Source organism: Miniopterus natalensis, chromosome 12 (genome assembly GCF_054644295.1).
Source record: "Miniopterus natalensis isolate mMinNat1 chromosome 12, mMinNat1.hap1, whole genome shotgun sequence".
Lineage (NCBI taxonomy): Eukaryota > Metazoa > Chordata > Mammalia > Chiroptera > Miniopteridae > Miniopterus > Miniopterus natalensis.
The window spans coordinates 67,214,372-67,240,248 of NC_142092.1; the positions used below are offsets into that span (position 1 = coordinate 67,214,372).

The 25,877-nt window shown below is 38.0% G+C and overlaps 1 protein-coding gene across 1 annotated transcript; it reads right to left on the reverse strand.

Moving 5' to 3' along the window:
* Positions 1 to 1,353: 1,353 nt before the first annotated feature.
* Positions 1,354 to 24,083, reverse strand: PPP6C (protein phosphatase 6 catalytic subunit). Its single transcript, XM_016210964.2, has 7 exons — positions 23,791 to 24,083; positions 16,151 to 16,246; positions 9,012 to 9,077; positions 7,867 to 8,008; positions 6,260 to 6,339; positions 5,876 to 6,085; positions 1,354 to 4,706 (listed from the first exon to the last, which is right to left on the reverse strand). Exons 1-7 carry the CDS (start codon positions 23,863 to 23,865, stop codon positions 4,458 to 4,460), a joined length of 918 nt encoding a protein of 305 aa, XP_016066450.1. The 5' UTR covers positions 23,866 to 24,083; the 3' UTR covers positions 1,354 to 4,457.
* Positions 24,084 to 25,877: the final 1,794 nt, after the last annotated feature.

A 25,877-nucleotide genomic window follows, 5' to 3' on the forward strand; every position in this document is an offset into this window, starting at 1 on the left:
AAGTGTTTCATAATTGGCCAACGCCTGTCTGATAAATGGTAAATATTAGAGCTTCAGCTATTCCTTTCTTATGCCTTCCCAAGAAGTACCCTCAAGTCGTATCTTTGTGTCATGTCCCAGTTCTAGCGATCTCTGCCTCTGTGATTTTACTGTGTAAGAATGCACATCCCATCATTCCAGTCTACATTTAATTCATACTTCCTCTTTTAAGCCTTTCCCAATTACTCCATCCTACAGCAAACATTTCCTTCTCCAAACTTGTTGCACTAACATAAGCTTTACTAGGTCAGCAATTACATATTGCCTTGGGTTATTCTTACTTCCCAGCTACAATGATTTGGGGTAAATGGTATATTAGCACGTTCTCAATAAACAGTCGCTTTGGGCCAAGGACTGGGTGCTTTATGAGTGCTATTTTTAACCATTATCAAGTCTGTATGGTATTCTCTTATTTTAGACACAGAATTTCAAAATTCAGAAAACCCAATTTGCTCAGGGTCACACAGCTACAATAGCCACTATTGCTTAAAATTGCTGTAAGAGGGCTTAAGATGTACTCTGGTATGTCCTACAGGGGTTCAAGTTCCAGCTCTCCTGTGCAGCCCTGGGCAAGTTACCCTTCCTCTTTAAGCCTGTGTCCTCATCTGAAGAAGAAGAAAAAAGGTAATAGTCATAGAGCCATAGTAAGGGTACCACAAAATAGGGCATCACGGCATTTAGCTAAGTGTGCTCAACACAGGTTAGCTGCCTGGCATGGCTGGGATTTTGACCTAGACCTGATCACAAAGCCTACATTCTTTCCACTATTCCATAATGCCCCTGTGCAATCTTTTCTAGCCCATTCCCATTTACACACAAAAGCAGGTTGCTCAGAACAGTGGGTGCCCAGGGATTAAGTGGAATAAACTTACATAATGTTGTTAACACACACACAAAAATCTTCATTAATTTCATGCATTTTTGAATCAAGAAAACATTTGAATGATCCAAACCAGGAGAAGCATACTCTCATGAGGGTAAGAAAGTCACATACTCACCAACTGACTGACAAGGAAATAGAAAACTAATAATAGGGGAGTAAGGAACCAAACTTCCCCAAGCATCCACTGTTTGGCATACTAGGGGACTTTCCAAATGCTTCTTTCTGGTGTTTTTCTACTGTATATTTTCTTAGCATTATTGCACACTGTAAATATACAACTGAAATAGTTGTGACAATCTCATGAAGCCTGGTTCTGGCCACCAGACCCAGGACATAACAATGGATAATGCATTTAAAGAATGGAACAGTTAGCCCAGAGTCAAATACGGAACAAGAAAGTTTCACTTCTGTTTACTAGTCAAGCAACCAAGTGAAGGAATAAGCATTTTTTAATTTAAATTGTGTTATATAAAATGCTAACTTCTTGTTGGGACATACTACAGACTATGCATTCGATAAAATTTCTGACAAACTTCCTATAATGTTTTTATTAATTTACACTGAGAGAATATAGCACCCTTCATCCAAAGAACTGAAGGTGCTTTACAAACATTAGCAATTAAAAAACAATTACATTTAAAAATCTGGATTCTTGCTGTTAAATCACTTCAACTCCAGGTACACAATTTTCTGGAGGCTGATGAAAAGCAATTCTATTTCCCACAATGAAAGGCTCAGAAAGAGTTCAGATTTGCTTTCACAATACAGGCATTTTCCAAAACCTGGTGCTGGGCTTACAAAGCAAAAACACACAAATCGTAATGCAATGAACAGTATTTCAAACCTTATTCAAAAGCAAAACCCAGGATTTAAGACGTTAAAATCTTCCAACAGTTCTAGACATCCAGATGGAGTAGGAGCTGATGCAGGTCACATATTAGGTATGCTCTTGATCCAGGCTTTTTAGGATCACACCCAAATTAACACATTTAAAGTGGTGATATATTTCAGGAAAAAGCATTAACCTATAAAAAGCTGGCCAAGAGTATATCAGGCAAGTAAGGAAAGGGAGTGATTGGCAATTAAAAGTAGACAGTTCTCACTAGAGCCTAGGACAATTTATTAGAAACCAAGTATATAATAGGCAAATAAAAATAGTTATTACCCCCATTAATACAATATAAGGGACTTTACATTCAGCCTAGATACAGGGAGTAACAGATCCTCCTGCCTGCAAACCTATGACTTACAAGTATCTTCCACCATATGATTACTCTATATAGTACATAGCCCTTATTTAGTAGAGGAATCCAAATATTCCTTTTAGGCTTTCAAAGTCCAATACATTCACTCTCTCTTCCTTTTACATGTCTAATAGTAAAAACCTTTTTTTTTCCATGCAAAAAGCCGATATTCAGTTGAAGAGAAAAAACTCAGGCAGAACAGAGATGGCAGTTAAGGAATGGACAGAATATTATTGGCACATGCCCAACTAGTGACAGACAAACGCAGTATACCATAACTCAAAAATAAAAGTCACATTACAGGGATAACTAAACAACGACATCAATCTAAACTAGAGGGTGTCAAATGGGAAGGGAGGGCTCAGGGTTGCTGGTTTCACTGGCACAACTTAAAAGCAGAGGAGATCAAGCACTTCAATACAACTTATGGTAACAGGAAAAAAATACTGCAGAGAGCTGTTTAAAGACCGCATCAAGTTGTCTGCATCATTAATTTCCAGTGTTTAACAATTAGTAAAATACATAGCTACATATCCCTGTAAGATTAATACCTTTCCCCCTGAATTACACTGGGGTCAGGGCAATGACACAAAGCTACTGACCCAACAGTTCAAGTGTGTGCAGCAAATGTCTTAGCCACTTCTTTCATACAGCTATACAATTAAAAACTACACAAGTAGCTAGGTGGCTGGAGGGGAAAAATCAAAACAGTGTTGTGCTCATTTAATAAAAGAAAACCCTGATGAAAAATTATGTGCCAAGAAGTGTAGACTATAAAGATTTTTATTGCATTTTTAGGTAACCTGGAAATTCTTATCCTGAAAGGGAAAAGTTGGTTTTCAAAACTACCTGAACAAATGCTAAAGTGCTTTATTATTGGCTGGCTTCACAAAGATTTCCTGGAATGACAAAAATTAACTATAGTAGTAAAAGGATACCAACTATTTCACCAAATGGTAAATTCCAACATCACTTATGACCATAGTCATGAGACACTGGAACACTTGTCCTTATTAAGTGGACATTGCATATCAAGAACTGATCATCACAACCCTTTGGATATTCAAATTACTTACACAAAGCTGAAACATGGTGTCACAGACCTTTACAAAAAAGGACAATTGTTTCTTTCCACACTTTTTAAAACCTGCTTCTGATTACAGTTCACAAATACAAGAGTCCTGACTTTTCAACCTTTCCAGTTGCAGTTAAAAAATGAACACTTTCTAAAAGTTAAGGTCAAGTGTTACAGCAAGAAAATGATTCCTATTGAAAAGTTACATAGATTTTACTTAATGATACTCATGATAGATTGTAAACTGGATTGATCACATTCTACTCAACTGGTATCAAATGAACATATCAGCATTACAAGTATTAAATGTTTTTCTATTACTATAGAGGATAGAAACCAAAACATTAATATGGCAGTTATGTTCTTAGGCACAGTTTAGTGATTTTTTTTTTCCTTAAATAAATAATATTGAATTTCAGTTGAAGTTTTAAACTCAATAACCAAAGGGTCAAGAACTCTGACTAGGAAAAAAGAAAAAAAAGTAACTTTAAGCTAACAATGTAAGCTGTTTAAAATTTCTAACACTTCAACCTATCTGGATTTAAGATTATTTTATTTAAAAATACAAGGAATCTGAAAAAAGATCAAAACAATTATCTTAATGTACAAAGTCATAAGCTGTAGCAGTTTTTAACTCAAATTTAAAAACACAACAAGGAGGGCAGCCCTTTAGACCAATTTATTTTATATCCATTTAAAATATCATCCAACAAAGGACAATGAAGTTTACAGCTGGAACAAGTGTACATAACTCGAGGCATCTGCAGTCCATCGTGCCCACTGAATAACAACTTTGCTGCTGAAATTTCTTAAAACTTACCAAACTAAAACAAAAGGCTGAATGATACAAAAGGAGGAGTATTTCAGTGTAGTCTGTTCTCTCAATTAGCTTTTTAAAAAAGGAAACACATCTTGTTTCCCTCAGACCAGTAAATAAGCAAGAGCTACATGCAGAAGTATGAGTATTAAGACATCTCTCAAGTCTTCTCAGATGAGTCCAAGGTGAGGATGGGATGGGGGGAAAACTGATAGTAAAACATTGTTATAGACACCATAACAAACAATAAATTTAGATAATTTAAAATAAAAAAAGGCAAGAGGCAGCATTTCAGCAGCAAAGTGCTCAATAAAAAGTATATTATAGAGGGTAATACACGAAAGTTGGGGTAAGAAGAGGGCAGAAAAATGTGACCGGTCAGCAGGATGGGCGAAGGCCTCAAAGGAAATACGGCGTTGTTGTTCTAGGAGGAATAACACGTTCTGAATCGGGAACTGCCCGGAATAACTTTGGTTCTCTTGTATTTACATCTTTGAAGACCATTATCGAAGCAATATTTCCACAACGATAGCAGTAATTAGGAGCAGACCATACTGTTACCAGCTTCTCGTCAAACATAAACTTATAGCCTTCATGCACTAGTTGGTGTGCTCTGCAGATGAGTTTTAAGTTGTTGATATGAACAAACTGCAATTTAGAAAGGTTCTGTTAAGTATACAGCATATTTTTTAAAAATATCAACCCACATACATAAAAAAATTAACATTTAAATAAAGTATAAATCCTATTACTAAATACAGTTCTCATGATTACAAAACCCATTCTACAGTTACCCCCAATAATTTCAGTAAGTTATAGGTTATAGAGTCACTTTGGCCCGAGTCTATTAAAGAGTTTAGAAATCATGCAGTCACATAACTGGAAGTTTCTGGAAGAAAAGCATACTACAAATACTATCAGATATGAAACAAAGATTTTACTGTTTAATAATAAACACATTGCTACCATATCTATCATTTACTGAGGGTTTAGTACAGTTCTTACAAAAACTCTGAGACATCATTTTTCAGTGTAAGGGAACAGGGATTCAGACAGGCTAAGTAACAAGTTATTTTGAAGCGAACTCTCTATTCCATGCTGGGTTACTTCCTGATGTAGCTCATCTCTCTCTCTCTCTCTCTCTCTCTCTCTCTCTCTCTCTGTGTGTGTGTGTGTGTAAAGAGCTGAACTTCAAAAAGTTATCTTGCATAATATATACACATATCAAGTCATTATGTTGTACACCTACTAAAACTAATACAATGTTGCTGGGCCAAGTGTGGCCCAGCAGTTGAGCATAGACCTGGGATCCAGGAGATCAAGGTTTGATTCCCAGTCAGGGCACATGCCTGGGATGCAGGCTCGATCCCCAGCAGGGGGTCGTGCAGGAGGCAGCCGATCAGTGACTCCTCATCATTGAGGTTTCTCTCTCTCTAAGAAAAAAACACACAAAAAACTAATACAATGTTAAATGTCAACTGTATCTCAACTAAAAATATAAATATTAAAAGTATATATTTTTTAAATTGCCTATCTTGCTCTTCCTTAATCTCATTACTTAATTGCAATATTTGAAAGAAAAGAACATTTATTTTACATATATTACCAAGTAGATGCTGAAGGAGGTGCTTTCATTATGTCGCCTCCTCTAATTATTATGGAAATAAACATGATAACCTAGATGAGATATTTTATATCCATAAGCACCATAGTGTGAGAAAGCTAGACGAGGTAACTTTGTTACCTACATCCACCACAGGTCTTTACTTAGTCCATTAGCAACCAAAAAACCACTTTTCTGAAAATGCTGACTTTACCTCATTTGTGACCTTTGCGCCAAAAAGCCAACCTGCTCCTCGGGGACTGATAGCCCAAGTATCCACATCTTCAGGGTCTGACCAAACCAGATCACAAAATGCTCCTTTATGAGGAATTTCCTGATTCCGTTCAATGGTTCGAATTTGATCCAGTGTTTTGATATCAGGAGATAAACCACCATGAACACACAAAATCTGCTCATCTATTAACTAACAAAAAAAGATAACAGAGTTGAACATATAATAACACACTCAGTCATATATAAACCCATCCGTGAGTCCTAATAATATCAATATAACTAAGATGGCAATTAAATAAAAATATGCAAAGTGATATCGACAAGAAAATACTTTGAAGTTCTAAAAAGATTTATATAAACTTACAGCTGCTACTGTGAGCATGTCGAAAACTTTGGTACAGTATCTCCAGGCATTAGCATTTCCATATTTGGTTTGGCACTCATCTATGAAAGAAACAGGAGAGTTCTCAGTAATGAAGTACTGAGTCTGCCAATAAAAATAAAGAATACAGCCCTAGCCAAGTAGCTCAGTTGGTTAGAGCATCCTCCCAATAGGCCAAGGTTGTGAGTTTGATTCCAGGTCAGAAGCGCAACCACTGAATGCATAAATAAGTGAAACAAATCGATGTTTCTCTCCCATGCTCTCTCTCTCTCTAAATCAATTTAAAAAAATTTAGTAAACAACAGAAAAAGCATCAAATACTGAGACAATAGGAATTCAGCTTAAACTAGTAAGAGAGTTGTTTATCTTTATAAAGGCAGAAGATAATTCAAAATATAAAATCTGAAACTAAAGGGCTATAAACTTATTTGCAAATCTCTCAATATCTGCTTTGTGCTCAAGGAAAAATTCATATTAATAATCTCAACAATTCTTCTGTCTACCTCCTTCAAAGAACTTCTTAACTTTTATTAAAACTTTCAATCATATAAAAATTTCATAAAAGCAGCTATTTTGCTTTTAGATAATTTTTTAAAATATCTTTTTTATTGATTTTAGAGGAAGAGAAAAGGAGGGAGAGAGAGAGCAGCACTGATCGGCTGCCTCCTCAAGCCCCCTGTTGGGGATCAAGCCCACCTGAGCACGTGCCCTGCCTAGGAATTCAACCAGCTGTCTTTTTGGTGCCCGGGACGATGCTCAACCAACTGGGCCACACCAGCCAGGGCAGCAGCTATTTGTTTTTAATGGCTGAGTTCTGCTCCTAATTCCTGAGGTGCTGGGGTTCTCTGAAGCAAGCACGCAGATTTATGTATATAATTTAATATATATGTAAAAGGATATTTATATATCCTTGGGATATTGTGTGTGTGTGTGTGTGTGTGTGTGTGTAAAAGGATATTCATTCAGCTATGTATATACCAGCAACTTAAAAATAACTCCAACATTCAATGTTAAAGGGACTGGTTAAATCAATTATAGGAAAGTCATAGACTACAATGCAGCTATAAAAATAACATTAATGAAGTAAGAAGGCAGGTCACAATATTAAATGAAAAAAGCAGGTGTGATCCCATTTTAGTGTGGTATGTATGCACACACACGTATGTATACAACGTACACACGCACACAAATATGTACATAGGTATAGAAGAGACTCTCAAACTTGAGTGTGCAGAACATTCACCTTCAGTAAATTCAAGGGTCCCACCCCAAAATATCTGCTGGGGGAGGCAAAAATCTGCATTTTTAACAAGCACCCAGATGATTCCAAAGAGGTAAACTGAGGACTACACTTTGAGGCACTGATCTAGGAAAATGTACACCAAAAACTTAAGAATGATTTTCTCTCCATGGTAAGATTTTCCATTGATTGGGGGAAGAGAGAAAGAAAGTTAAAGGGTGAGAAAGTGGAAAAAGATTCTCTGTATTTTCAAATTTTACTATAAAGCACATGCATGACTTGTGTGGTTTTTTCCCCCCCAAAGAGGAAAGTAAAACAATGTTCAGAGTCAGAGAAACAGAGGTCTTACCATAAAATCCATACACCTGTGTTATCTGTCTACTCTCATGATTTCCTCGCAAAAGCGTAATACGATCAGGCCATTTAGCCTTTAGTGCAAGAAGGTAAGTGAAGGTCTCCAAACTATAGTAACCTCTGTCTACAAAATCGCCCTGTAATGTAAAAGTTTACAGTTACAAACAGTACAATAGCAACAATATTTTTAAGAAGTTATTGCAAAGTGCACAAATTCAGAGACATAGCCCAAAAAAACAACAATGAAGAGTTACACATTACATTATTTGGAAACAGTTTTAACAAAAACTTCAAATGGAAGCAAACAGGTTGTCTTTACTAAGTATTTGTGCTAGTCTATGATTCAAGAGACCTACAGGCGCCTGCAGTACAATTCTCTCAATGATTTTCCCGGGAAAACCACCATTTTTTTCAATTCTTATTATCCACAGTATCAGATGTTTCAAAAAGATCATGTGAATCAACACTTTTAAATAAATTTCAAATAACTTTAACTGTATCAAAAGAGCTGCCAACCTGAAGAAAATAGTGTTTTGTTTTTGTAAAAGCAAATACCATAATTAAAACAGTGTTTGGTGTTCAGCTCTGTATTTAACAATGGCACATGATGACATGCTATTTACACTTCAATTAACATTTTACTTGGGGCAATAGTAAACCAATAGGAAAACAGCTAAAAGAATAATAGAAAAATGACCCAGAAACTTTCAGAAGGAAGGAACATGACATAAGGATTCAGAAAAAGTAAAGCAGTAACATTACGTTCTGGAAGAAAAGTTAAGTAAATATGCATCTTCATAGCAAATGTGTATGTGTGCATTTTCATCAATTCACAGATTAATAACAGATAAAAATGAGCGCTCAAAATTTTGGTAAAACAACAATAAATTCAAGATTTATGCCTTAAACCAGAGGTTCTAAGATATTTTTTGCCCAACCATTACTGAGGGCTACAACCCAGTCCTATGTATACATCAGTTTACTAAAGCAACTATTCTCAACTAGAGGGCACAGAACAATGTAGAAAAGTGCAGAATCACCTTTTCAGATACTTAAATAAAATTGTTATGTAATTTATATGTAATAAGACAGATCTTTCCCTTTTTTAATAAGTTCTTGATGTCACTGGTGTTTACATACCATAAATATGTAGTTTGTGTCAGGAACCTGACCTCCAGTTCTGAATAGTTCACAAAGGTCATAAAACTATAAAAGAAAGGCAATACATGTTGGTTACAAATTCCTATAATGGTGTAAAATAATAAAACTGAGAGCAAATGTGTAAAGAAGCAGTTAATTAAGTGGACTTCAAATACTGACATTAATAAAAAGAAAAAAAGTGTAAGCAAAGTTGACAAGCACACAGCTCCCAAGCCTAAAAAAAATAATAATAAAGCATTAAAATAAAGCTCAGTTACCATTAAAGTCATTCTTAGATCATTAATGTTATTAGCCTCACTCTCAAATTTCTTTCATACATCTCCTCATCTATCACTTGAGAATATTAAGTCATTTATCAGTTACCTAACTTGCCAATAAGCTAACCTAACCATCCTGTCAGATATTCAGCATCTATTTCAATGACATAAAAGATAAGGAAACAAGTGGGTAAAAATTTCTTTCAAAGGATAAACTTACAAGACAAAGAACAGATCAACCTACCTTTCTACACTCTACTGTTGATGTGTACCCACAGGATCCATGATGTGGACTGTCTTCTCGATAATTAGTAAAAAAGAACTGTATATTTCACCATATTCTATTTGTCTAAAAATTGGTAAATGACAAATTGCACATTTGGTAACTTCAGTCAACTAGATTACCCTAATCTAATTCTTAAAGAAAACTTCAGTTTTTCTGAAAAAAGATTCTGGATCAAAGGAATTGACTGTCATAAATTATACCTACTACAACTAATAACTTTCTACACATTTATCTTTAACACTTGAAAATAAAATTATACTTAAATTTCTAATACTTAAAACAATACAGAAATCTTAGTAACAGTGAACAAAACTGAAATTTAAATGTTAAATACCGAAAGCACTCCCCCTTATAACTGTTTCATAAGTCTAAAGCAGCAATTTTCAACCTTTTTCATCTCATGGCACACATAAACGAATTACTAAAATTCTGCTGCACACCAAAAAATATATTTTTGGCCAATCTGACAAAACAAATAATAATTTTGATTAATTCACACCAGACAGCTACTGTGTTGGCTGTTGTCATTTATTTTTTATTTATTTATTTATTTTAACTTGATTTTAGAAAGAGAGAAACATCGATGTGGGAGAAAAACATAGATTGGTTGCCTCTCGTATGTGCCCCAACTGGGGACCAAACCAGCAACATGTGCCCTGACCAGGAATCAAACTGGCAACCTTTCGATGCACAGTACAATACTCAACCAACTGAGCCACACGAGCAAGGGCTGTCATTTTTATATTTGACAATCTAAGGGAAAAGAGGTGAGGGTCAGTACCCCTAACTAGTCGGGAATTGCATGTTTTAAAAATTCTTACAGCACACCAGTTGAAAATAGCTGGTTTAAAGAGTTATTACTGCTCACCGGTGTGGCTCAGCGGATGAACATCGACCTATGATCCAGGAGATTGCAGTTAGATTCCCGGTCAGGGCACATGCTCAGGTTGCAGGCTCTATCCTCAGCAGGGGACATATAGGTGGCAGCCGATCAATGACTCTCTCTCATCATTACTGTTTCTATCTCTCTCCCTCTCCCTTCCTCTCTTTGAAATCAATAAAAACATATTTTTTTAAAAAGAGTTATTACTTGCTTAAACAAAACCTTAGAAAGTTTAAAATAAAATTTTCCTCTCTTCTTAAAATTAGCAAACTAATAAGTGAAACAAATGTTTAATCTTAGTCAAGTGGTAGACTATTATTTTTTCAAAATATTTGCTGTCCATTTCTATTATGTGGAGTCTCTCCCTTTGAAAGGAGTATATTTCCTACCCCACAGATGTATATATGTGTGAATGTCATCTCTTATATATTTTTATATTTATATATATACACAAACACAGCATGAACAGTAAAAAATATCTACATATACACACACTCTTGTATACATATACATGTACGTGTGTATGTATGCATATAACTGGCCCAGTAATTCTACTTCTTTGACTATATCCTAAAAGCAAAAAAAATAAAATAAAATGTTATATAAATATATAGAAAATGTGTTACAATAGCATTCAGAATAACAAAAGAAAAAAAGCTTCATGACTAACATTAGGAAATATTTTAATAAAGTATGATCTCCTGCCCTGGCTGGTGTGGCTCAGTTGGTTGGAGGATCATCCTGTGCACCAGAAAAGTGGAGGGTATGATTCCCGGTCAGGGCACATATTCAGGTTGTGAATTTGATCTCCCAGTCGGGGTTCATACGAGAGGCAACAGATCCATGTTTCTCTCTCGCATCGATGTTTCTCTCTCTCTCTCTCTCCCCACCCTTCTCTCTATAATCAATAAAAATAAATAAATAAGGTATGACCTCCCAACTCAAGGACTTGGACCTTATGTGGTTGTGAATAATGATTATAATGCAAACTATACAGCAAATTAGAAAAATGATTAGGGAAAAGAATGGAATACAAAACTATACCTATACTGTAACTACACAATTTTACTATGTAAAAAGTATGTATACACACAAAGTCAAGAAGGGAACATTAAAAAGTTTTATAAAACAATTGCTTTCATAAAAGTGTGGTAGAAGAACGGTTGAGCCTAAACTTTTCTACTGATATAGAAATATGTTCTGTTTTAAATATGTTTTTACTGATTTTAGAGAGAGAAAGGGAGAGGGAGAAAGATGAGAAACATTGATCGGCTGCCTTCTGCACGCCTCCCACTGGGGATCGAGCGGGCAACCTAGGCATGTGCCCTGACCGGGAATCGAACCGTGACCTCTTGGTGCATACGATGATGCTCAATCCACTGAGCCACACCCCTGGGCTACAGAAATATATCCTATGTACATTTAATAGACGATCAAAAATTCTGCTTCAGCCCGGCCGGGCATGGTTCAGCGGTTGAGCAGCAACCTAGGATCCACGAGATGGGGGTTCAATTCCCGGTCAGGGCACATGCCCGGGTTGTGGGCTAGGCAGCTGATCAATGACTCATCATTGCTGTTTCTATCTCTCTCTCTCCCTCTCCTTTCCTCTCTGAAATCAATAAAGATATATTTAAAAAAAGAAAAAATTCTGCTTCAGGAACACATAGTTCATAATCCATTATTGGCAGCTTTTCCCAAAATTATTTAATAAACATTTACAGAGAACATGTGCAGACAATTGATCCTGCCCTCTATTACTATAAGTCCACCTCATCATTTCACAAATAATTTCTACCATCTAGTGTATGTTTTTCATATCACAGAAACCCTGTAAGTGGTCTCATTTTAAAACAAAACCAATCCTGAGAAGTGGATTTTATTCCATCATTAGAGGCAAGGAAACAGCTGGCTAGCTCAGTGGCTTTTAAACTTTTGGCTTCAGAAACCCATTCATAGTCTTAAAACTTAGAGGTCCCCAAAAAACTTTTGTTTATGTAGGTTGTATCAATCAGTATTTTCCATATTACAAATTAAAATGGACCGTTTTTTTAAAATTCACTTTTAGCCCGACCAGGCATGGCTCAGAGGTTGAGCGTTGACCTAGGATCCTGGCGATCAGGGTTCGATTCCCGGTCAGGGCACATGCCTAGGTTGCGGGCTCGATCCCCAGTTGGGGGTGTGCAGAAGGCAGCCGATCAATGACTCTCTCATCATTGATATTTCTATCTCTCTCTCTCTCCCTCTCCTTTCCTCTCTGAAATCAATAAAGATATATTTTTTAAAAATTAAAATAAAATAAAATAAAATTCACTTTTAAGATCAATAACTCATTAAATAGTAACATATACATATTTTTAATGAAAAACAAACTGTTTTCCAAAACAAAACAAATTTAATGAGAAGATTGGCACTGTTTTACATTTTTGCAAATCTCTTTTATATCTGGCTAAATATAATACAGCTGGCCTCGCATACCCTACCTCTGCATTCAATCTGTTGGGACAGACTGATTAAAGTATATGAAGAAAATCCAGCTTTACACAGATATGTGTTACAAAAAGAAGTATTTTAATTACCTTTACAGATAACGGTCCATATTCTGTTTTTAATATATCGAAACTTGAAAAATGGTCTTATCATACTCACATAGATTGGTGTAACACTTTGAGTGGACAACATACTAGTCCACTAAAATGACATTTCATTACACATCATCAAAAAACCATATTAATATGTTAATATTACCACTCATCTCATCAGAAAAGTCTTTAAGTATTAGAAGCTGTTAGCCTCATAGTGGTGGATTCAAGTTTTCATTTGAAAACTCAAATTCTGATGTTGGCAAAAATACTGTGAAATGTGTTCCCTGAAGTGACTGACTCATTTCCTTCACTTTTGCAAAAATGACTGCCAATACCCACAGTTGGCCATTCATTCTCTCAAGTAAAAATGGCATTCCATAAAAAAAGAGGCTACTTAGCTCGTTATGTAAAGAACTACACAAGAGCTTTTCCTTGAGCAAGCCATCTTTCTTTGGTACGCAGATGTGCTTTATGCAGACTTCCTAGTTCATCACATTCAAAAGAAGTATCTACTCAGGGCTGAGAGTTAAAAAGAATATCACTGCTTCATCAAGGACAATCTTAAATGATAGAGGCATTTTACTTCACTGTGCATGCATGCTGTTACAGAAGACAATGACAACCAGCATAAGTCTGGTGCTACTCCCTTGATTTGTGGTGAGACACCAGCGGTTTTACCCTCAATTGTATTTGTAACACCTTAGGGGCCCCTCAAGGATCCACAGGCCACAGGTAAAGAACTTATGAGCTAGCTGAAGAGGCTTCTTAAACAGCCAGTATATAGCCAAGTCAGGACTTAAAATCAAGCTCTGTCTGACAATGAAGTCTACCATCTCCTCACTAGATTACGCTGCTTCAACGCTTCTCAGGACAACAGTCGGCCATTTGTATCTGCAGATCCAGATTCCGTATTGCGGACTCACCCCCATTCAAGCAACAGCATATCAGAAATATTGGGGATGAGGGGCAGAGGGGGAATGTTATGTTCCTGCTGACATGTACCATGTAGTTAGGCCCACAATGATTGTGTCTGTACTGAACATGTAGAAACTTTTTTTTTCTTGTCATTATTCCTTAAACTACAGGTGTCCCCAAAAAAATGTACACACACTTTAACAGCTGATATCTCAATTTTGAAAATAAAATGTATTTTAATAAAGACTGCCTTTATAATTACTCAAAGTGTGTGTATACTTTTTTTGGGACACCGTACATTTACATAGCATTTACGTTGTATTAGGTATTATAAGTAATTTGGATTTAAAGTATATGGGGGGATGTGCATAGGTTATATGCAAATACTATGCCATTTTATATAAGGGACTTGAGCATTCCAGGATTTTGGTATCTGTGGGAGGTCCTGGAGCCAATCTCCTGAGGATACCGAGGGACAGCTGTATATGCTCGCCAGCATGTTTATTTATACTCATAACCCAATCCTGCAATTCCAGAACTGGCCCAAGGGAAAGACAACTGTACAAGTCCTAAAGGACACATCTTACATTTAGTTTATTCAGTCAGCAGACGGTGAGACGCTCCGCAAGTCCCATGCTTTTGATTAGCAATTGTTTTAAAGGGTCAAGTACAAGAGAAACAATGTTCACAGTTTGATGGTAGTTTTAAATTAACATGGGCTACTAGGTACGCAAATGAGTTTCAGATCTCTGCTCTGTCCCTTAATAGCTGAGAGTGTTTGGGCTAATTCTTCAATCTTTTAGTCTCTGTTTCTTTCTCTACAAAATGACCCAATCTCATAGAACTGAAAAAATTTTACATGGAATATGCGAAAAAGCACTTTGTTAACCTCAAAACACAAGATAAATGTTAGCAAGAACTGTACATTTGGATAAAAGTATATATAATATAGAAATACAATTTTATGATTTTAATTTTCGTAATTCGAAGTTGCTCTAACTTCCTGACTTTTGATCATGGCTGTAATTCATATATTGAAAAGTTCTTGATAATCCCTCAATTTTAATGTTATAATTAGAGGGAAACATTGCTTAGTTTATTCCAGCTTTTAGAAATATGTTAAAAAACTGCTTATATTAATATCCTTTATGTTAGCAAAATACAAGTTATATTATACTTTTGGAGAGAAGTTACAAGGAAATTTTAAGAAATCCACTCCTAAAATCTACTAAGAGATCACAAATGGCATAATGGGGTCTCTATTTAGAAGCTGAGAACATGCAGATGTCAGATTTATTATAATCTCAACCATTCAGAGAACAGATTGAAAAGCCAAAAAGAAGAGCCATCTAAGTAGTCAAAATAGGACTTTAATCACTGAGCAGCCAGCAGCCCCCAACCACAGCCTATTTATCCACATTTCTGTTCCTTTAGGCAGACATACAGGTAAGGCAGGGAAATTGCACAAAAGAGAGTAAAGTCCTGTTAGCATTCATAAATACTATATTGTTCACAATGTGTATCTCTTTTGTAGCCCTAACTCCATTGTGTGCATACAGCAGGCTATGAGTGTTCAGTTCACCTTTCATTTCCCTATTTAAAAAAAAACTATAAACACACAGGTTTCCAACTAGGCTAAACACTGACATTAAGCATCTAAAGATGATGTGTGCCCCTCTTACCTTGAAAGTCTTAAAAACAAACAAAAACCCAGCAGATGAAAAAAATAAATGAACTAAATCTCTCTCATCCCATTCTAACAGTGACTTGCTGTGAAATCATGCACCAACAATCTTCTTTCTGAATCTTTGCTATTCTCATTTTCACTAAAGAAATGATTAATTTTCAACAAAATATGACAGGAGTAAATAGAATGAATAGAAAATTAGCGCCTAAAAAACCAAAGCATCTCCTATTAATCACAGTAACTATGAGTAGTCCACATTTGTGTTTTGTATCTCCCCCTCTCCACAGAACAATAGTGCTGCATTTTATTTGCTTTGCAGGTATAATTTCAACAAACTCCATATACAATTTGACCACTGCTTTTATTCACTATAACAGTAGTCATATCATTCTAGCCAACCACCAACTGTTGTTTGTTCATTTGTTTTTGTTTGTTTTTTGCAGCACAAGTGGAAACACACATGTACTATGGACAGTACAAAGCTCAAAATCTGCTTATGAAATTTTACCTGTCCGTGTATGTCTCCACACACTGTTACTGGTGTCGATACTGGCTGAACATTTGACTCTTCCAAGAGGAGGTCACAAACATAGTCACATAGCCGCTGTAAGAAGAAAAGATAAAATGCAACCTTTTACTACAATATTAAAACTAAGGATCACATGACAAAAAGACAAGAACTAATACTTATATTGTTTGATAGGAAAGGAAACTGCTCTTTGATGATTCTGGGATTATGTTTACAGTAATTAGCTCCCAAAGTTTACAACCTACTATTTGCATTTTTTTAAACCCTAACTCACTTCCATGTAGCTTAAGGTTGGTTCCAAAAAACAAATATGCCATGTTTGGCCTGTTTTGTTTTTTTAATAGTCTTTCATTACCACCGTCTTTCTTCCCATTTTGCCAGAATAAAGAGCACTACTCTTTTTAGGTTAGCTTCAGAGAGTAGCAATTAATACTTTAAAAATGTTTTTTCTGCTACTGTACAATTTATAAAACAATACAGTGATGTTTTAAAGTACCTATCTCAGGACATTACCCACCTTTCTTAGGTATAATGCCTTGCTCTAATAATATTTGCAATATTTTTTCAGGTAAACTCACCAAACCTCCTCAAAGAGAATTCCACCAAAAGTATCTGTATGAGTTTGCTGTAATTTGTACAAGAGTGGACACTTTTCTGTTTGTTGCCATGAGGCCTGCATGCTGTCAGGCACTTGTTCCATCCACACTCCCTTTCAGATTTCACATCTTTTAAAAAGAGCCCTCACCTCCATCAGTGAAGCTCAGAACCCATACCATGAATACAATTTAAATGTTTCCCCCAACACATCCTTGGACACAAGCCACCAAAGAAGTTCATCTCTCACTCTTCTTTCCATAATGCATCTCTGGGAGAGAAAAGTTCTCTATATCCTACAGTGTTGATCTTTCTATTTGCTTACCTCAGGAAACTGTTGGTTACTTGTAAATTTGAGGGCACCACTGTTTACACTCCTTTAAAGATAAATTATTAAAATGTTACCCAAACAAACCTACTATAAACCCACCCTGAATTAGGTCAGATTGTCCTCTAAAGAGGCCTGTCCCCACCCTGCATTATACTGCCCTCCTTTTCCAACTTGCACTTTACTGTCATGCCATCAGCATGCAGTAAGGGACGCTGTAGGAAACAGTCCTCTATAGAGCTTGTCACTGTACAGACTATAAATAAACGAAGTACATAAGATGCTGTGATTAAACAGTTGCCTTCAAGGAAGACTCAGGGAAAGAATGTCTTTAACAAGGATCAATGTGATTTCCCTGAGAAGCCTGTTTTTATCATCTTATAGACTCTGTGACTATTTCAACTGATCAGTTCCCATCTTCCAGTAGGCTCCTACAAAGCTTAGGGACTAAGGTCAAAGAAGTAACCTGATCATCACAGCTTTTATTTTATATATATTCTTACTTTTACTTCTGGCCTCATCTCGGTTTCCTGTATTTTCTCTTTGTCTCATTTTTCTTACTTATTCTTAGTACAATTTATCTTGCTATATTGAATGCATCTTTGTAAACCACTCTGTATCCTTTTGGAAGGGAGTGATCATTTAATTAACATTTTAAAATTAATCACAGCAGATTCCTGAGGGACTCTCCATGGTTCCCATATTTGAATGTGCCAGAATTTGCACCCAAATATGACTGGCTCTTCTAGCCCATAATGCTTCTTGAACTGCAAGGAGACTAGCCCATACCCCCAGTAATGATCTGAAAGTAACAGTAGACTATAAAGAACATCACTGTGAAACCCTGCCAATCTCAAAGGCCAGTGAGTGTCTGGAGAGCACATGTAAACTACTCAGGCAGCATCTTTAACCTGAGGCCAAGCACACTAACTTGAGTAAAGTAACAGCTGCCTTCTGTAACTGCCACTTCTGCAGTCCCAACTGAGGATTTAGAGTTAAGTCTCTAAGCCAAAGCCATTGCTTCTCATGTCTCCAGTTCAGCAGTAGCTTACAATTTCATATCAATCACACACAAAAATAAAGTCTATGAAACCTACATATGTCAGCCAACCATCCACACAGTAGCCTCACAGAGCCCAGTCTTGCCATGGGAAAAGCTCCTCCAAAGCCCTTCACAGCTTTGTTCTGCTGCTTAGTTTGTAGGAAGTGTGGTTACTGTTACTGCTCTGAACAGGCACTAAGCAAAATTCTTAATCTTATCTCAAATTTAGGGCAAACTTTACCCATCTCTCCTCATGATGCCCAATTAATTCTTAATCCTTGAACAAGTTGGAGTTCATGGCCCCCATTCTTAATGGACTCTATTTCCTTTGTCTACCTTTTCCTCAAGATACATGTTCACAGTTCCATTCTATTCTCTGGCCCTGTCTCCCTGCTCCCTCTTGTCCCTCAAATACACTGGATTTTAAATTCTCAACCACATCACTACTACTGATAATTCTTTGTTGTGGGGGTCTACTATCCAGTGCATTATAGGATGTTTAGCAATATCTCAGGCTTCTGTACCCACTAGATACCAACAGTAACGCCCCCCACCCCAGCTATGACAAACAAAAACGTCTTCATGCCTTGTCAAATATCCTCTTGAATGCAAATCACCCCCAGTTAAGAACTACTGGTCTAGACCTTTGTCCTGAGTGTAATACTGCTAGGACAGTGCCTGGAGCACATAGGGCAATCAATAAAATATCTGTTAACAGTATCCAAGTCTTCTGAACATCTCTACCTCAATGTATTTTTTATTTTTAGATATGTTTTTATTGATTTCAAAGAGAGAGGAAGGGAGAAGGAGAGTGAAACATCAATGAGAGAGAAACATTGATTGGCTGCCTCCTGCACGCCCCCTACTGGGGATCGGGCCTGCAACCTGGGTGTGTGTCCTGACAGGGAATCGAACCAGTGGTCTCTCAGTGCATGGGACATGGCTCAACCAACTGAGCCATGCCAGCGACGGCTCTACCTCAATGTCTTGACTTGGCAGCATCTCAAATCTAGTATGCCAAAACCAAACTCCCTTGCATTCCTTAATCTAGTTATAGTATTTACTAAGTAATCCATGCCAGAAACTAAGAGATTACACTATAATTTTCCCTCTCTCTCATCACCTAGACCTACCCTGTCAACAGGTCGTATTATACTTCAAGTTCTCATGTCACTGGTCTATTGCTTCTATGACATTCCTGTCTCATTCCAATTCATAGTCCACAATGTTGACATAATATTTCTAAAACCTACTGTCACATCCTTAAAAATCTCTCTGTTGTAAAGCAGTATACAGTTTGATTCAACAAACATTAACTGATTATCACATACACTTTGCTATCACACAAGAGAGAATACTACAAGTGGTAAAAGACTAAAAGTGCTATAGGGAAAAGGTTAGTATAGAAAAGAATGAATGGGAATTTTTAACAGCAAATAAATTCAGGCATGTACTCTGCTGAGTCACTGAGGCAAAAATGACTTAAATCTTATCCATTCCTGGCTTTGGTATCTGCTCTGCCTATTACAAGGACTGTATAAATGACAGAATGGACATGAAGGTGCTCAGAAAACTATAAGTAGCTATGAAAATTCTAATCATTGCTAGTAATTCTGACTACAGAATCCAGGGCCCCTAACAAGGAGAAAGTGGCAGCTGAGCTAAAGCTCAAAAGAGGCATGGAATGTATTGCATAAAGGAAGCACAAGTGATAGTTAAGGATGTGAACCCTGGAGCCAGACTTGCCTAGGTTTGAATCCCAGCTCCTCCACTTACTTACTAGTTTTATGACTTTGGAAAGTTACTTAACCTGTCTATGCTTCAGTTACCTACTTGTAAAATGGGGCAAATATTAGAACCCAACTCAGAGAGTATTAAATAATTTAATATTTGTGCTATGTACATATTAAATAGGTGAAAGAAACAGACTGAAAAGCAGCAAGGAAGTACAGGGCATGCTGTCAGAAGACAGCAATCCAATGTGCTTAGAATGGAAGGTAAAAAAAAAAAAAAAAAGGCGAAGTGGAAGACATACTTAGAAAAGCAAGTTATCTGCCATCCTAAAAAGGTTATTAACTATATCAGAAAGAGCTCTGCACAAGGAGGCTTTCCAACATAACTCATGGATTAGCTGGACATCCTCAGGCAGATCATAAACTCTACAAAGCTGTAAAATGAGAAGGGTACATAACTAGATTAACTCTGATTCTCTCTCAGCTCTGCAATTCTAGGAAATGGGCTGGGGAATTGTTAAAGGTGTGCACTGTCCCATTCTATACCTACAGCCACATGTAGCTATTGAGCACCTGGAATGTGACTGGTCTGAATCGGGATACATCATAAATGTAAAATATACATCATATTTCATAGATTTAGTACAAAAAAAAGGGAAAATATTACATTAGTAATTTTATACTAATTACATCTTGAAATTAGGTTAAATATTACTAAAATTAACTCCAACTGTTTCTTTTTTACTTTTTTAAAAATGTATTTTGCAGCTCACATTTCTGAGCATTTTATTTCTGCTGGACAGCACTGTTACAGACTATTTTCGGAATATGCAAGATAACGTGATTCTGTGGCCAAAGTGGCAAACAAAATGTAAGGCATTATCAGAAAGAGTCTTGAAAACACTCTTCCGGCCCCATACAAAGCCATGGTGTGTGCCTAAGTCCTGTACTATGTTAAGTTTTCCTTGCATTACCTGAAGAAAGATACAATGCAAAACCAAACAACTCAGGTAAACAGAATGATCAGTAAGACAGGGAGTAAGGTGAGTGGTAAGTATGTATGGAAGGATATAAGTATGGAAAGATAAAGACTACAACATTTGATAACAATCTAGAAAATCAGATAGAGGATGAATGAGAAGATACGAAAAGTTGTTCAACAAATATAGGAAAAAAGGGAGAATTCCTTGAAGCTTTATGGAGGCATTTCAGATAGATGTACAACTTTGCAGAGCAGGTAGCCTTATACAAAAAACTCAAATGGCTCAGACTAAACATAAAAGTGAGTTCTACAAAGATTACATTAACTATTAATCTGTAAGAGTGGCTACTATGGAATTACACAATTCTTTGTGTTGCATCTCTGCGATAGACACTAGTATTCTCCCAATCCCTACCATGGTAGTAACTGTCTTCAGTTTCTCGGTAAAAAAAAACAACTGAATAGTAACTCCATGTGCAATTTCTCTGCTTACATGTCACCTTTAAGAATCATCCAAGAGATCAGACAATCTTCAAGTTACAGAACCCATTACCCACCTAAGTACTTAAGTATAAATATTCAATAAACCTGCCTTTTATCATTCATTCTTCTACTTGGCCAGATGTGCAATCTGTATCTTTGATGCTCAGCTCTGAAATCTTTATTGTGGATGAGAATCACATGACCTCTTTTTAAAGAAAGGTTACTTTGGTCCACTGGCTTCCATATTTCAAACTTATACCTTCAAAACAGTTATACAGATTTGATCCAGTACTAGTGATTTGACCACTTCCAATTTAGGTATAGAAAAATCAAAATTAGATCTAGAACATCTTATGCATTTATTATTTTATTTAGTACCTCCAACTTCTAGTCAGTTTAAAACACAATGAATTTGTCTTTTCTACCAGAACAAATCTTTTCCATATGATCATTAAGTGGCACCAATGATTACTTTTCTTCCTCTGACAGAATCTTTTACTTTGGCCTTAAAGTCTCTGAAAAGGTGCTCCTGGAATACTTTCTTGGCCTGCCTAATTTTAGTTTGCACTTCATGCCAAGAAGTAAAAACAAAATTAAATTTCTTTAAATACACTAGAGAGGAGCAAATTAAATCACAAGCAAATTAGTCTGATAAAAACATTTCCAAAACCAACCAAAAAAAGCCTCCGCTTAAAAGAAAAGTTCATAATTTTCCCCAGTAGTTGCCCAGAGATTAAAAAACAAGTTTCTTAAGAAACAGAGATATGCCAAATATAGTCCAGTTGTACTGCAAGGGGAAAAGAAATGCTTTAATAACATTTCCTTGTGGTGGGAAGGAAATCTAATATTTATCAAACTAAGAGGTCTAAAGAAAAATCCAAATCCAAATTTTGATTATCATCCAAATCATTTCAATATCCAATTTCAAGTTAATATCAACATACACTTTCATAATAAACAACATTTTACTAATTATAAACACAAAGCTTAAAACAGCTTTACATAGGCTAAAGAACAGAGAATTTCATCTCAATTCGCTGATACGCAAAAACCCACTTCACCCATGGGATGAACAATGCTACCAAAAGATGTCTGGTTAGTTTTCCATGAACTGGGTACCAAGGTTGCTTGTATTTTTGTTTCCTAAAAAAGCATCTAGCAGAAAGAAGCCATAAAGGAATCAGATGAGCATAAAAGCTACATTTCTACTAATATTGGCTTTGTTCTCACTTTAATTAAAGTACCCTATTAAGAAGAAGAAAATACACAAGAATGACTCCCCTATAATACAGCACACATGCTTTACCTATAAGTACAAATAAGTTACGTCCACAACAGCTCCTTTGGCTTTCAATACTTTGCATACTTGTTGACTGTCCTTAAATATCAACTTCCTGTACCAAAAGAGAGAGCAAAAGAAAAAACGAGTAGCATCTTAAGAAAAAAAATTCACAAAGCTAAATTGCTTTAAACCCACAGCTTAAAAAATAAAAAGAACTCAGAAGCTATTGACAGTTTACTTACCACAGAGCAAGTCAAAGTTAAGTGAACAAATAAAACAGACAGTAGCACTACCTGTTAAACACCGCTAGACACCTAAGCACTGGTTTAACAAACGCATAGAAAGACTTGCCAAAGGCTTACATTCATTCCTTTAGCCACACAGACATTTACTGTGACTTGGACTCGGCAGTAACAAAAAACAATTCTACCTCCTATAGAAAACCAAGAAAATGCAAGCCTGAGCTAACAACTTAAAAGAATAGAAAAGTATTTGTATTTACTGAGGGACCACTAAATTATCCACATAAGTTAGCTCAACGGCGTCCACGAAAACGGGATGCACATTTGAATCAGCAGGAGAAAACCCACACTCCTGAAAAGCAACTGGGAGGAGTGGCAGGGAAAGAGGGACGCCCTGCCGTTCTCCCACGTCCCGACCAAGCGGCTCTGGCCCACCGTCTGCCCAGTCCTCGGGAACCTAAACACATCGGGTCGCGTTCCCGGGGCCGGAGACATCTGTCAGACGCCGGCCACCCCGCGCTCCTGTCACCACCTCAGGAGGGATGACCCCATCTTGAGGGCAGCGCGCGCCGGGGCTCGGTTCCGACTCCGGGAGACTGGAGACGGGGTTAGGAGAGAGGAGTCTTCTTTGCACGGCAGCTGGGGCTCGGAGCCCGCAGGCAGCCCGAAGGCCGGGGGAGGGGGGGCAACCCTGGGGAGGAGGCCGCGACATCCCTCGGGATACCCGCTACGGAACCGGGACAGCACTCGGGGGACCCCGGCTCTTCCGGCTCCCCCAAACCGGCCCGGGTCGCTCAGCACCGCGTCAGGCCCGTCACCAAGCCGGGACGAGATGCTGGCGGGGGTCTCGGTAGAGAAGGGCGGGCCGGCGGGCGCCCCGCTGCCGGGAGGGGCGAGCCCCGCCGGCAGCGCTCCCGCCCCGACCGAGCTCACCTTCAGGTCATTCTCCGGGAGGTACTTGCACAGCCGCGCTATCTCCACGTACTTGTCCAAGTCTAGGGGCGCCATTTTAGAAATAAGAAGCCCCGACGGCGGTGGCGGCGGCGGCAGCGGCAGCTGAAGTAGCGGCGGCAGCGGCAGCGGCAGAGGCCGAAGCCGGAACTCTTCCTACGTCACGTCCGGCCCGTGGAAGGTGTCTGCGCAGCGGCGTAAAGTTTGACCCAGGTCCGTCCGCTGCCTCGACACGCCCCGCGCCTTCAGCCGCCGAACTCCAGCCGCAGGCCCGGCCCGGAGAGGCTCCTCGGGTCCAAGCCGTGAGACCTGCTGGGACCCGTAGTCTGCCGCGGGGAGGGCTGGGATTTGTAGTTTTGAGTAGTGGCCAGATACTCCTCTTTTTCTCCAGTTTCCTTCCTCCAGACTTTCACCTCAGGGGACCAAGCGAGGTTTTTCCGATCAAAACAACGAAATAGGTAACCCTAGCCATTCCCTGGTTTCTCACTTTAACCCATTTACGCATTCTCTCACCGGGACAGCTTTAGTTAAAAGTTAGGTAAGCCTGACCCTGACCCCCGGTGGCCCTGTTGGTTGGAGCGTCGTCTGATGCGCTAGAAGGTTGCGGGTCCGATTCTGGTCAGGGCACATACCTGGATTGCCCATCCGAACCCCGCAGGGGGCTTGTACGAGAGGCAACCGATGGACGTTTCCCTCGCCACATGGATGTTTCTCTCTGTTTCTCTCTCGCCCCCTTCCCCTCTCTCTAAAATCAATAAAAAAACTATTCTCCGGTGTGGATTTTAAAAATGGATTGGAAAAAAAAAAAATTAGGTAAGCCTGGCCATAGTAACCTACTTGCACCTTTCCTAGGCTTGTGAAAGCCTTGCCTAAATCTGTGGCAGAGATGTCAGACTACCAGTCTTCCAGCCTGTAAGGAAAGGAAACAAATAATAAAGTGTTTCTTAAGCTAAATGCTATATAAACGCTGTTTTTCTGTTTAATCCTCATAACGACTGAAAGAACGGCAAGACTCGGAGTGATTAAGTACCTTGCCCCAAATCTCAAAGGGAATAGGCAGGAGGAGCCTAGATTGGGACAGGGTTAGCTGGTTTAAGTATACTTCAATGTGAGTTCCACCGGGACAGAGGGTTTTCGTTGAACCCTCAGCGCCAAGAACAGGACCTGGCACTAGTATACCTTCAACATTTGGTTCATTCAACAGCTCTTATTGAACACCAACTATGTACCAAGTACAGTTGTAAGCACTTGGGATATTCAGCAAACAAAATAGACAAAGATCCCTATCCTCAACCCATAGCTACATTCTAGTAGAGGAGACAGGACAGAAACAATAAATAACTGTACAGTATATTAGAAAGCAATAAGTGAGGGGGGGAACCCTAGAAGGATAAGAGAGATGGGGTGGGGTGATGCATTTTGAAGAACCAACAAAGGGGTGGGGGGTGGGGGGTGGGGGGTGGGGGGTGGGGGAGAAGGTTGGTTAGCCATGCAGGTACTAGAGGGGAATTATAAGGAGGAGCTGATGCAGAGTCCCTAAGATGAAAACATATCTAGAATCTTGAAAATGGCAAGATTAGTGTGGTTGGAGCAAGGGGAGAGGGAGGGGGAGGGGAGGGGGAGGGGGAGGGGGAGAGGGAAGAATGTTGCTTTTTTTACCTGATGTTTTACTTTTAATGTAGTAGGGAGTTATTGCAGGGTTTTGAGGAGGGGAGTAACATGATCTAACTCATTTTAGAAGGAAGTGGTGTTGTACGAGACTAGGAGGCAATGGTTGCAGCTGAGAGACCAGTTAGGAGACTGTTACATAATCCAGTAGTAGTGGGTTCTCAATAAATGTTTGTTGTTCAAGTGACCCTGGACTGGATCCTCTTGCTCTAAAGTGTATTTTGGAGACATTTGGCTAAAATTTAATGAGGTGAAGGTCTTTAATGGGTGAAGGTCTTTGTATTAATCTTGCAGCTATTCTGTAAGTATGAAATTGTTTCAAAGTAAAATTAATTTTTAAGTTTGTTGTCAAATGAATTATGTCCACAAGCATACATTTCTTAATTCATTCAACAAATAGC